Raw genomic sequence first — 14,899 nt, forward strand, 5'->3', positions numbered from 1 at the left:
CACTGATCATGGGAAGGAACTAGATGCTAAGTATAGATAATTTGGCACACCAACCATCAAACTCCTGAGAAATAATTTCATAGCACAGATCCAGAGAAGTTTGATTATAAAGGTAAGATCATGGACTTTCTTTCTTCCCTCCCTCCTCCTTTACTAGTATTCTCTTTCCCTCCCTCCCTGTCTTCTCTCTCTCTTTCTCTCTCTCTCTCTCTCTCTCTCTCTCTCTCTCTCTCTCTCTCTCTCTCTCTCTCGTCATCTTAAAATGTCTTTTGCTATTACTCTGCCTAAATTGTGGAGCTTCTAGATATGAGCAAAAGGAAAAACAAATATTTAGAATGACTAATTTTTTAAATACATCCTTCATATTTATGTCCTTTTCTTGCAGACCAGTCACAACTTCCCGTACATCTTTGCCACTATGGATAATTGTCCTTATTGTGTTTGGAGTGTTGGCAATCCTGGGAATAACTATTGGTCTCCTGGTTCATTTTCTGGTAGTAGGTTGGTAAAAAATACATTTTTACTTATTATAGTTTGTTGTAAACTTCATTTCCATTTCTACAAAAAAATAAAAAGAGACAATTGCAAGCAATGAACTATCTCTATTTAAAATGTTTCCTTCTGAGATCATGGATAGAAGAATATATACCATATAGAGATATGAATGCATAGATACATATTTGATAGGCAGAAAAAGTACTCTACCAAGATGGTATTATATATGTTATTTATATTTAAAGTATTACTTATTTTATGTGAAGAAGAGAAAACAAAAAATATTGCATTTGACTAATTTTTATTCCTAATAAAATATTAATATAAAAATTCCTTTAACATAGATAAAAGATTTTGAAAACATAAGGATAGTTGGAGTTATTATTAGGAATAATGTTTTAACTGTAGACAATATTATATTTATATCCTATTATGAAAGGCAAAAAAAATCAGCATACTTCTCATTTTTCTCCCAAACTTCCGTGCAGTTTTTAAGCAATATTATTATTTTACATTTTCAATGTTTATAACACTTCTTTCTGGTCTATAATCATAATTACTGCAGTTTTTTTAGTTTTGAATATGCTTATCATTAACCTTTTTTTTAATGACTTTGGCATGATTGGATTTTCCCCCTACAAAGTTATATATACTCATAATTTAGAGTCTAAGTGGCAGAGCTTTTTATAAAAAACTAGAGGCCTGGTGCCCAAAATTCATGCATGGGGTGGTGTCCCTCAGCCCAGCCTGCACCCTCTCCAATCTGGGACCCCTTGGGGGACATCCCTCTCATAATCCAGAACTGCTGGCTCCCAATTGCTCACCTGCCTGCCAGCCTGATCACCCCCTAACCATTCCCCTGCCAGCCTGATCAACACCTAAGTGCTCCCCTGCTGGCCCAATTGCCCCCAACTGCCCTCCCCTGCCGGCCCGGTAACCCTCAACTGCCCTCCCCTGCTGGCCCGGTCACCCCCAACTGCCCTCCCCTGCTGGCCCAGTCACCCCCAACTGCCCTCCTCTGCCGGCCTGGTTGCCCCTAACTGCCCTCCCCTGCAGGCCTGGTCATCACTAACTGCCCTCCCTTGCCAGCCTGGTTGCCCCTAACTGCCCTCCCCTGCAGGCCTGGTTTCCCCCAACTGCCCTCCTCTGCTGGCCATCTGTGGTGGCCATCTTTGACCACATGGGGGCGGCCATCTTGTGTGATGGTGTGAGGGTCAATTTGCATATTACCTCTTTATTATATAGGATGCAGCTCCTCCTCCTTTATTTCCAGTTTCTCAGAGGCAACCACTTTCAACTCTTTCAGTTGATTCATAATATTGTTACGTCCTAATTTTTGAACTATTGGTTTTATCTATTCACTTTATACTATGGAATATGAGGATTCTGTACTCATTCACATCCTGGCTACATAGCAGTTCACTTGGGATTTTCCTTCAGTAACATCTTGGGGATTACTTTCAATTGTCTATTGGACTTAATTTTCTAATGCCTGCATCCATATTTTATTTTTATTATTTTATTTACTCAGTTATGGTGGAGTATATACTCTAGGAGCTTTCTGAGAAGTATACGTTTTGACAACTTGCATGTCTGAAAATATCTTAATTCTATTCTGAACCTTAATAAATAGTATAGAAATTTTGTATAAAAATCCTCACCTGAGGCTATGTTTATTCATTTTAGAGAGAGGAAGAAAGAGGGAGAAAAACATTGATGTGATAAAAACATTGATCGCCTACCATACCCACTCCCACCAGGGATCAAACCCGCAACCTAGGTACATGCCCTGACTGGGAATTGAACTCACAACCTTTTGGTGTACAGGATGATGTTCCAACCAAGTTAGCCACCCAACCAGGGCTCCTCTTCCATTTCTTTACCTAATCCTCCAGATCTTCTTCACTAAATTGTATATTTTGAGCTCTTTATTCTATAATATCCTTAAGACAATGGGAAGTCCTAGTAAAAACTTTTCCTTTGTTTCATAATAATTATAAAAAGCTTCTTACTGGATCCTTTGTAATTATTATGTACTCTTTTTGATTTGGACAAGACTGTTTTCAAAGGATTATTGTGGGAAGTGAGACTAGGGGTGGCTCATAGGCTATGGGAGTTTGGAGCTTATATTTTGGTTTGTCCCCTCAAATGTTCTCTTATTCAGTGTGTTATTTTTCTTTAACACTGGGGCACATTTACCTTCAGTTTTTAACACTTAAGAAGCCAGGGTGGCCCTGAGGATAGTTCCTTAATTTACACTCTCTGAATTATGGCAGAGTGATTCTGACTTCTTCCATTCTCCACCCCAGCTTAGCTCCAGCAAGTTGCCTCAGCTGGGAGATTAGACCACACATAATAAAAATGTCACAGTAGTATGGTTTCACTTTTATTTTCACTGCTGTCATTCTGCAGTGTCAAAATAAGCCTCTACAGAAATATTCTATATCTTTTTCTAGAATCTCAAGTCTTATTACTAGAATCATTGAGAACTTTTAGAAAAATCTTTGTTCATCTCAACTTGGGAGGAGATGAATCTCTGCTCTATACCCTTTCTCACCTTAGTGTATATTTCAGTTTTTGTAATATTTGCTTCATAGTTTTTTATTTGGAGTCATGGTTGTTTTCTTTTTTTCCCTTCAACTTGAGCCCTCCACCTTTTTTCTTATTCTCCCCGCCCCCATCGGAATTTAAAGCAAGAGAATGTAGAAGTGTTTATACTCTTACAGCTTCAAATATAAATGTTCTTATAATTGATGCTTAAACTATGTTATTAAATAGAGAACTCCTAATATAGACTAATCCCCCAAAATGACAACATCATATGTATGTGTAAGTTTTCCTTATAGAAAAAAAGTTATAAGTAACCAAGACATGGAAAAGTTATAAAACATGTTCCTTCTTTCTGCCTCTTTTCCATCTTTCTCAATTCCTATTGGTATTTGAACCAATAAAGATGGAAATGTTAATCATAAAGTATAAGTAAGCCTTATCAATACCCCATCCCTAAGAGGTTATTTTCATCTCATCAGGTGCCAACAGAGCACAATGGCTGTCTGCACAGTGGCCTCAGCATAGTGAGCAATCCTAGTGGTGCATTAGGATTGCTGCATAAAATTAAATTAAAAATGTGATATTGAAGGGTTGATTTCCTTGTTCCAGAGTATGGTTTCTTAGTCTTAAATGTCTTAGACAATTACATATTCAGTTTATCCACTGTACTTGGGGAAAAATGCTCCATGCAAGTGAAATAAAAATTGTTCCTATCTTGCTAGTTTATTGTTTTTTACATTGGAAAATATTCATGGCTGCCTAATTGCTGTAACAGGTACAAATATTTAGGAATCTAATTAAAGAACTGAAGCATTCATTGTGAATAGTAAATTATAAAAAATGAGTTTGAATACTTTTAAAAATATATATATTTTATTGATTTTTTACATAGAGGAAGGGAGAGGGATAGAGTTAGAAACATTGATCAGCTGCCTCCTGCACACCCCCTACTGGGGATGTACCCACAACCAAGGTACATGCCCTTGACCAGAATTGAACCTGGGACCCTTCAGTCTGCATGCTCTATCCACTGAGCCAAACCAGTTAGGGTGAATTTGAATACTTTCAAGGCCTACTTTTGGTATTTATGGTAAACCTAATAAACTACCATTGCAAAACTTGGTCTCTGTAGTAAAGAATCCATGTCTTACAGATAAGCTAACTACAATTAATAATTTTCATTCATAAACTATTATTTATAACCAACCCATTTTCAGCATTTTATTTAGAATTTTCTGGCTTTTTTTTCTCATTACCTTTCTCACTGTAAAATGTTTTCACATTTTTGACAGCAAAATAGTTAATATTTTATTTTAAGTATAGTATCTCCCTTCTCTGAATTCATATATAACAATTAACTTTATAATTTAATTATCCTTAGGGGTATCTCATCAGTAATGATTTAATCCTCATTGAGCCTGTCTCTTCCACAAAATGGTTTTTAAAGGCAATAATTATATTCAAAGTAATATTAACATTTGTTTAGAGCTTATTATATTATATGCTAGATATAGTTATACAGCATCTAACATATTTGTAGATGTTTAACATCTATTAAGATTAGAGGTAAGATACATAAGATACCAAATAGCTTAGTGTCTATGAAAATTTGGGAAGGAAATGTAATGGATTAGGTGTGGGCTTTGGACAGATCAAGTTTTGATCCTTGGCTTTCTTACTAGCTATATGATATTGGATAAGTTACTCCATATCTCTAAGACTACATTTCTCTGAAAAATGGGTATACTTCATCTGGCTTTTGTAAAGTATCTTTACACAGTAAGTACTTCATAAATAGTAACTATTTTTATTGTCTGACAATATTCTAGACAGAAATTTTATTTATATTATATGGTCCTACCTGTCTCAATCAAGATGTATCAACTCTTTATGATTTTTGTCTAATATATATCTACTTCATTCTTGGTCTTATAAATAGTTTTCATAATACCCAGGTTATCTAATCAACCATGCCAGAAATATTCACAGCATTTATCAATATCTAATATGAGCACAGTTCTTACTAGTTGGTATTACTATGTAATCTATATGTGGGATGTAAACCCATTTCACTTAAATAATTCTTGGATCATTTCTTTATCTCACAGAAAACACAGTCTACTACTACCAAGGTAACTTTAAGGTTCTGGATATCCCATATAATAGAAATTATGAAAAAGAGACATCATCAGAAAATAACTATCTTAGCACAATTCTTGAGACTAAGGTAAATTAGTACTTTCCTATATTTACTTGTTAATTCTTTGAAATATAAATATATTATTGGAATTTGATGTTTGGCCCTATGTGTTCTCTTTAACAGATGACTGATGCATTTCAGAGTTCTGACATTTACAAACAATATCTCAATTCTCAAGTTATCACACTGGTGTAAGTAACTAATAATAACATAAAAGAGATCAACCCACTATAATATTATTATGCTTATAATGCTCCTATAAAAAGAGTCTCCTATAAATATGTCACAGTAATTAGCCAATGAGTTACTAATATTTAGTATTGTCCTAAGCTAAGTGTCAGATTAATTGTTCAGTATAAAACCAAAGGAAATATCAGGCAATATAACTGAGTTCATTAGACCTATTGAAAATGTTATCAATCCTTAAATTAAAGAAAATATATTCCTCTGGTTCCATAACTTTTTATGTTCAGAAAACATTATTATATGGTCCCTTAGACCGATGTTTGATGCTCTGACATTTTTATTTAGCAGTAGCATAAATACAGAATTTGTTTTCTCCTGCCTTCCTTCTCGCAAGTTAGCTAAGTACTTTATAGAACTATTCTAGCGTTCTTATGGAAAAGAACATACCATGCTTTGATACCCAGGCAATCCTTCTAGTCACCACAGCAAGAAGTAAAATACCTGTGCTGTGTCCTCTGCATGTGGGTTTGGCGTAGCACGAAAAAGCAGAGGGAATCCTAGAATAGGAAATAGATAACCTGAGCCCAGCCTTTGCCACTTAGTAGCCCTGGAGCCTAGGGAAAGTCACCATACCACTTTGAATCTGCTCCCCGGTCTGTGAAATGTTGATAATGACACCTACACTGCATCACTCATAAAACTGCACTCAGGATCAAAGAAGATAATATGCATGCAACAATTTCCAAATAAACACATTTCAAATGAAGGGAATCATGCTGCTACCTTCATCAATGCCACCAGACTGCCTACATTTCCCCTACTCCTGGAACTCATGGAACTGCTGGAATTGCACAATAAATCAAGATTTCAACTAGCATTAACGTTGGGGGTCAAGTTTAGTACTGCAAAGAAATAGGAGACTAAAATTAAAGGGCCATGTACCTCTTAGACAAAACTGCAATGACCAGAAGACTCCCTTTTTTGATACCAAGGCCATCTTTCTAGTAACTTCAGCTATCTATAGGAAGGGATGGAGAGGTAGTGTCTCATTTGGGCACACTCTGGGACAATAATCAAACTCTCATTCCCATGAGCTGAATGCTTCCTAGGAATGATTTTTGATTTATATGCCAAAAGATGGTAGCTCATTAGGGAGATCCAAAGCATAATAGTGCCACTTCAGACACTACCGTCAAGGATGATTGAGAATTCCATTAGCCAGCCTCTTGGGCTTCCCAGTTTCAAACAAATCAGCCCTGAGCACCACAGTCAGATGAATCTTCCTCAAGCATGATTTTACTCAACTTCTCTTCACTGCTGTCCTTTGGCTAGCATTACAGGCTTTCCTAAGTCCAGTCTCTTAGACACTGTTGTCACTAGCGGACTGGGCAGAGGGAGACAGAGTGAACATATAAAGAGCCGGGTTGTGGAGTCAATCATACTGAATCTGGATCCTAGTTGAGTAGCTGTGCAATCTTGAGCACTTTAAGGTAACCTCTCAGAAGCTCAAGTTTTCCTTGTCTATCAAGTGAAGATAATGACACCTGTGCTGCACGGTTACTGTGGAGACTAAGTGTGATAATAAATGAGATAAGCAAGTATTTAGAACACGCAGATAGCCAATAAACACCAATTATTGTCATTGCTCTCTAGTTATTCTGGAGTACTATTCCTCCTCTGCTCCGCCTGATGACATTTTCTGCTTGATGATGAAACAGCAATAAAAATGCTTAAGGGCCAGTGTGTATGTCACCTCTTCCATGGAAAGTTCTCTGATCCTTTAAGTAAAAAAGGACTTACCTTTTTTCTTATTAACAGCACATAAGATAAATATCTCACCACTTCTGCCACATTTATTATAGTCATTTGTATACATATTTTATCTCTCTTAGAAATCTGGAAATTTCTTGAGGGTGGGAAATGTGTCCTAGTAACCCTCGCATGGCCCAGTTGTTTGTCTAGCAGTTGCTCAATAAATGATTAATGAATGTTTGAATAAATGATCCCAGTTCTTCTACTCTGTGCCTCAGGCCTTTCTTATTTTTCAGATTTGTAGAACTATTTATCCTCTAAACTGAATAATATAGCTGCATGTATACTGTTACCAAGTAAAATGTAGGTAGAAGGATAATCCTATGATTAAAGTGAAGGTACTGCATAGACCCCTAAAAATCAGAAGAATTCAAGATATGAAAGATCAGGAAAAAAAGAAGGAAATGTAATTTTTTAGCAACATATGACACCTTTGTGTTGTTTCCAGTCCTGATAGCAACAGCGTGACAGCACATATATTGCTGATGTTCAAGGTTTCCAGATCAATGAAGGAAAACACAAGAAGAAGAATTGAAAGCATCTTACGGCAGATGCTCAGTAACAACTCAGGATCCTTGACTACAGATCCTAATTCTCTTAGGCTTGTGGGTAAGCTCACGTATTAGATGACAGCAGTATTACTTTCGTCTTTTTATCTGGACACATATCATAGGCACTAGCAACAAAGCTGATCCTCAATATTTTTTTTAAATGAATGTCATTGTTTTACATCAGAGCAATAATTTGTATTCTTCATTATTAAAAACACTCAAATCATAATGTCACACCTTAAAACTGGTTCTGGTGGGAAAAAAGCTACTTCTTATTTAAAAATGGATACTAAGTCTTTGAACAGTTCCTAGAAGTAATGATGTGTTTTGCTATTCTTTTCATGATCTCCTGTAGCTTTCAAAAACTGCATAGTATCTGTTCTTATGACAGCTCACTTTTTAAAAGTTATGTTTGTTTGCTAACAGGAATCAGATTCACTTGTGGGGACTTCCTGTTCTTACAAAGGAAGACACTGGCAATTTTCCACTCTAGATGATATACAATTTTAATTAAGTAGAAGGAAATCTCTCACATGGAACTATGAAGGTGATACTCATATCACATTCACATACAGTAAAAGAACAATTCAAACAAACCCGTGTTCTCGCCTTCCTGTCGACATTTTATCCTGAGAGTCCTACTGTACCTACCATCTCACTCCATAGATTCCAGGGCCAGTGGACTAATGCCAGATATTTCATTTACCATGTCCTCTTTGTTCTATTTCAGAAACCAGTAAGATTGATACTGAAAGGATTATCAACAGCCGTAAGTTCAGATACTTTTTAATTTAAATATATAAGGCAATCTAAAACATAAGTCAAGATTTGTTACTTTTGGCCAGGCACAGGTCTAAGTGCTTTATATACAACTTGCTTAATCCTCACAACCATTCTAAAATTAATTATTATTATCACCCCATTTTAGAGAGGGGGAAACTGAAGCACAAAGAAGTGGCATAATTGCCAAAGTTCAACCAGCTTGTAAAAGGTGGGAACAGAACTCAAGCGAGGGGGTATGGTTGCAGAGGCCATGGACTTAACCATGACTTTATATGCCTCCTACAGCTTTTACCCTCTTCAAGTGCTGAGATGTCTTGGAGGTCCCGTGGAGGTGATTCAGGGGTTGCTAGTGATTCTGTTCCTATCGGTGTAAGATATTTTCAGACAGACCATACGAGAATATCTCACTTCACTCTCAGCTTTGTCATCAAATCAACATTATTTTCCTATTCTCAATGGAACAAAACTGACTCCCTCTGATAGGCTGTGGGAGACGAGCAAGGATATCAGCTACATATGATAGAGTCAAGGGAGGTTCCAATGTTCGGGAAGGAGAATGGCCCTGGCAAGCAAGTCTCAAAATAAATGGCCGACACTACTGTGGGGCATCTTTGATCAGTGACAGATACCTGGTGACTGCAGCTCACTGCTTTCAAAAGTAAGTTCATCATGTTGCCCAGGGTAGGGGGACCAAAAGCCCTGGAACATTCCCAGTTGGCCTCTGTTATCCCAGTTTAATTATCAGTAGCACACCCTTTCATTCTCAAAAGTGTCCTGGAAGGTTTGGAAGACAAATGGTATGGTAAACCAATCTAAGGCTTTCCTACCTTACCAATAAGAATGGGAAGAGTCATTCATTCATACTATGACATATGTATCTCACATGGTTCTTATGTCACTTTATACTGCAACTACTTATAGTTGCTAAAACACATCATCCCATTTCATACCTCCCTCCCCCTCTTCATGGGCCTGTCCCCTTGTCATTTTGTAGTCACATGTGACTCAGCTCTATAGTTTCACCCAAAATGCTACTTTCTCTAAGAAATGGTCAATTTCCTAGTGCATGTATAGAACTGTGGTCTCACTAATTATATACACAATCATTTAAGCAATCATAATTGCCTGTGTTTATGCCATCTTTCATTAGACTTAAATTTCTTGAAAGCATGGGTTACTTATTTTTATTTATGCATTCTCATTGTCTTACATAGTATATATTTAAAGGAGTCAAAGAAGGCTTTTAAAATTAATTTTAAAAGGGTTCTATCACTATTAATGGATTATCAGGTAAGGAAAATGTAATGTCATGAAAGGAGTATAATAGATGCAGATCATATTTCTATCACTTTGAAATAAATACAAAATACATGATTTTTGTTTCTTTAGGACACTAAATCCAAACAACTATACTATCAGCTTTGGCACCAAAGTAACTCCCCCTTATATGCAACATTATGTTCAACGAATTATTATTCATGAAGACTACATCCCAGGCGAACATCATGATGATATTGCAGTTGTCCTGCTCACTGAAAAAGTTTTATTTAAGAATGATGTCCATCGAGTTTGTCTTCCTGAAGCCACACAGATTTTTCTACCAGGTGAAGGCGTTGTTGTTACAGGATGGGGAGCACTTTCATATAATGGTAAGTCCAGTGAAATCATAACATAGTGAGTAAGGTACACAGCAACAAGAGAAATTAGTGATCTAGGTACAGAGTCAAAGGCATTGTTTACCTCCGGATGCCCAGTACTCTCAGGCAACGTCTCAGAAAATGCTGCATTTGGATCTATGGCTTTGCAAATTGCCTTGATTTAGAATATTCTAAGGAGACCAATTTGTGAAAACTCTCTAAGCTGGAGAACCTACGTGAGAAAGTTCTGGTCCAAAGATGTAAAAAGAGAGACAAGGGCATAGGAAGGCAGCATTAGGAGGATGTTTCAAACTGTTCTCTGAACATTTCTTTTTCTTTGGTTTTACTGTGAGGGGGCTAAGAGGGCTTTCTTATCCTAAGAATAGCAAGAGTCAAATATAGGTCTTTTGCACAAAGGAAAAACCAATTTTCCATCTTGCTCTGTTTCAGAGCAGCTCTTTTGCTGAGCATGTTTACTTCTTTTAGGTAAATACCCAACAATACTTCAGAAAGCACCTGTGAAGATTATCGATACAAACACTTGTAATTCTAGGGAAGCATACAATGGTATGGTGCAGGACACGATGCTATGCGCTGGATACATGGAAGGACATATTGATGCTTGCCAGGTAAGTCCGAACATTATTCACATTGGACATACAATATACTGTATAAGTGACTGCTATTATTTTATGAATATTTTCAACATGAAGAGAATTCTATACTTAAGTTAATTTGTACTTTGACAATCTGTCAAACTCCCTCAGCTGTGGCACTAAAGTGATTCTTCCCTACATGCAACATCTATAATAATAAAAGCATAATATGCTAATTAGGCCTGACAGCCTAATGACCTTCCAGACATCATTCCAGTCATCCTTCCTTGGATGAAGCCACAGCAGCAGGGGCAGAGGCAGAGGCAGTTAGGGGCAATGAGGCAGGCATGCAGAGTGGTTAAAGGCAATGAGGCAGGCAAGAGAGCAGTTAGGGGCAATCAGGCAGGCATGCAGAGTGGTTAGGGGCGATGAGGCAGGCATGCAGAGTGGTTAGGGGTAATCAGGCAGTCAGGCAGAGGGGTTAGGGTGATCAGGCAGGCAGGCAGAAGGGTTAGGGGAGATCACACAGGCAGGCAAGTAGTTAGGGGTGATGAGGCAGGCAGGCAGGGTGGTTAGGGGCAATCAGGCAGGCAGGCAGGCAGGCAAGCAGTTAGGAGCCAGCAGTCCCAGATTGTGAGAGGGATGTCTGAATACTGGTTGCAGGATGTCTGACTGCTGGGTGCAGGATCAGGCCTACACCAGCAGTCGGATATCTCCTGAGGGGTCCTGGATTATGAGAGGGTGTGGCCGGACAGGGTAATTTAAATATCTGAGAGACCGCCCCCCGCATGCACGAATTTGGTGCACCGGGCCTCTAGTGTGTTTATAAGTGTTTAACAAACATTTATGTTGGACTTACTCTGAGCCAAGCACAAACTGAAGTCCTTTACAAATATTAATCCTTTTAATCATGACTTTGTAATGTAGCTACTATAATTATTATAATTTTATAGATACTGAAACTGAGGCAGAAGAAGGTAATGTAATTTACACGAGGTCACACAGCTATTAAATGAGAAAGCTGGCATCCAAAACAAGTAGTCTAGCGTCACAGTCCATAACCTTGATCATATTTCAATGAAGAATAAGTCTCAGATCCTAGCCAGTATTGCTAAGTGAATAGAGTGTCTACCCATGGACAGAAGGGTCCCAGGTTTGATTCTGGTCAAGTGCACGTACCTCGGTTGCAGGCTCCATCCCATGCACTGTCAGGGTGCATGTGGGAGGCAATCTCTCTCTCTCTCTCTCTCTCTCTCTCTCTCTCTCTCTCTCCCCATCCCTTCCATTCTCTCTAAAAAAATCAATGGAAAAATATCCTCAGGTAAGGATTAACAACAAGAAAAAAGGAAATCAGCCTCAGAAAGTTTTCAATTATTTTCAGCTCATTTTTTTCTTATTTTTTTAGCCTCGTCATGGTTAGGGATCTGGCTACTTTTCTCAGATAGGAAGCCCTATATTGCAAGCTTATCAATAATATATGTCTCCCAAAGCTTTCTCATGGAATTAGACCTTGTAACTTATCAGTTCATGCCTTCAAGGTTCAGGTCAACCCCAAAGAGCCCCAGAGAATATATTCTGGATGATCACAGTTACATTCTGGCCAGTCACAGTTACGATTAAGGATGAAAAATGGATTTATACCATATACCTCCCTATGATCTTTATGAAGCATGAATCACATCATCTTGGCTTTTCATTCAGGGTAATTTAAGTACCTGGGAGTAAATTCTCACAATGATAAATATTCTTTGTTTTATTTAGGGTGACTCTGGAGGACCACTGGTTTATCCCAATTCTCGACATATTTGGTATCTTGTTGGAATAGTGAGCTGGGGTGTAGAATGTGGTAAAATCAACAAGCCAGGTGTCTATATGCGAGTGACCGCCTACCGCAACTGGATTGCCTCCAAGACTGGTATTTAAGAGAAAAGCATCTTGTAGAAACTATCTTAGGTCATTTTAACCTATTACTCCTAAGCCTTATATAAAGTGCATTTTCAATTAGCATATACAAAGATTGTTTAGAAAAAATTGTGGTCCTGAGGGAATATTTATGAACTTTAAGCAGACACTACAAAAGAAGAAATCACGTGTTTAGTCAAGAAAGGCCTAAGTTAAGAAAGCAATCTTATCAAAAACTGACAATTACTATTTGTTTTCTATTTCATGCACCCACATCGTAAAATACAACTCTTGGTTTTAGGCATTCAGAATTATGAAAGGCATTTGCAGAATTATGAAAGTATGTTCTTGTCTATTGCAAGTTACCAGGTAGCACTGTGAGAAATTGGAACCAACACCTTCTGAGAGGTGGGTTGGAATGTGCTGTATCTGCCCTCAAGTCATAGTTTTTGTGAAAGGGATGTGATTGTGAACTAAATCTCGTCAGAATTTAGGCCCTAACTTAGAGTCTCTTATTTGGGTGCTAATCAGCTCTTTCAGTTAAAGAATTTCACTATCAGCAAAACTGGGTAAAACAACTCATCTTAGATTTACAGATACCAGGTGCACTACTTCTTCAATGTTGATACAGGCTTCTGTAGAAATTCTTTATCTGTAACATATATAAAAAGAAGTAGCTATGAGCCATGGAAATGTCTAATGTATTTTACATTCAACAATAAAGATAAATTTAAAAAAACAAAGGAAAAAAAAGTAGATTATCCTTGTTCAATATGACATTTTTCTTTTCTTTTTGTTTGTTTTCTTATTAGTCTTTTGCAGATAACTTTCTTCTTTTATTTTTCTGTTATTGCTTCCACTTGGTCAACTGCTTGGGGAAGGGCAACATGGTAGTTGAAAAGCTACCAGGAGGCAGGAAGGAGAGGCTGGGCCAGATCAGGGGCATGCAGTGGGCAAGGGAGGCTCCTAGTCACGTTTGAGGATGAGGCTGCGTCAGCCAGGGATGGGGCTGGACAGCTTGTGGAGTTTGGTCAGGTGACTATCTACCCTCTCATGAGTGTCACCTCTGAGTCTAGGAAGTGTTTCTCCAGGAAGCAAAAGAGTTGGGGGGCATGCAGATAGAACCCAGGATGTACCTCGCCTTTGGGGCCAAGGAGGTTTTCATGGCGTGCAGGTTGCCACCTCACTCATCTCAGGATGGCTTCTGAATTTCTTAGCAAAGGGCTTTGTTGCTGTACTGGTTTTACAACTTCAAGAGATGAGGGTACACTCTGCTTCTCCTCCTCTAACTCACAGAAATGGCACAAGTGGACCAGGGTCACATGATCTCATGGATATGAAGACCCTGAGAGAGGCAGGTAAGGGAGGCCCAGAGATGCAGGTTGACCAGGCTGTGACGGCAGCCTCCACCTCAGAAGAATTAATTCTGGCTGATTTGAGGGCTCATGGTTCATTGGTGACTCAGAGCCAACCATATACAAAAAAAATGACATTGGTGGGTCTCAGAAGTGGATGATGGGATGACCAAGGAGATGGCTCTGGAAGCTGCAGCTGAGGAGAAAGGATGGTCACCGGAGGCTGGAGGGCAGTTGCATCCAAACAAGAGACGGTTGCATCCATACCCGTATACCTGCCTGTAGTTGGCTGTTTTGTATGCGAGAAATGCTAATTACTGGCCATGTTCTTGGTCTCAGTTTGTGGAAGTGAGCATAGAATCCTGTTTTATGAACCATACAATCTTCATAAATTCAGTGACTTTAGTTTGTAATATTCCTCTTTCAAGGGTAGAAATTTTTATCAGTCTTTACTAAAAATTTGACTCAGAGGCTTAACAAGAGTCCTTATACAGTGTTTAAATTTTATTTAAGCTTCCACTACCTAGATTGGCTATATAAAAGGAAATGGTTTACCTACTGAATTTCTCCTCCCAGAAAATATAGATTTTACTCTCTACCTATAACCATTTTCTATATAAGGCCTGGAATAAATATATATCATATAAAACCCTTGAAGTTAGTTGTTCTAGAGTTTCATAACTTTGCTTTTAATGGCAGTTATAAGTTATTTTCCATCATCTATAATCCTAGGTTTTTTAAGTGTTCAAAGACCAAAGACTCCTAAAGAAGTCTTGGCATATTAAATTCAGTTATTATCTACCTTGTTATTTAACCCATTTGATTATAAGTA

At 38.0% G+C, this 14,899-nt stretch overlaps 1 protein-coding gene across 1 annotated transcript; it reads left to right on the forward strand.

Moving 5' to 3' along the window:
• Positions 1–368: 368 nt before the first annotated feature.
• LOC308242016 (transmembrane protease serine 11B-like protein) lies at positions 369–12,733 on the forward strand (the record flags this gene model as incomplete). Its single annotated transcript, XM_080655802.1, has 9 exons — positions 369–501; positions 5,154–5,272; positions 5,369–5,436; positions 7,692–7,852; positions 8,525–8,563; positions 9,061–9,235; positions 9,967–10,226; positions 10,701–10,843; positions 12,572–12,733. The coding sequence occupies 9 exons, from the start codon at positions 369–371 to the stop codon at positions 12,731–12,733; spliced, it is 1,260 nt and encodes a 419-aa protein (XP_080511928.1).
• Positions 12,734–14,899: the final 2,166 nt, after the last annotated feature.

The sequence above is a fragment of the Plecotus auritus genome (assembly GCF_963455305.1).
Source record: "Plecotus auritus genome assembly, chromosome: 1".
Taxonomy (NCBI): domain Eukaryota; kingdom Metazoa; phylum Chordata; class Mammalia; order Chiroptera; family Vespertilionidae; genus Plecotus; species Plecotus auritus.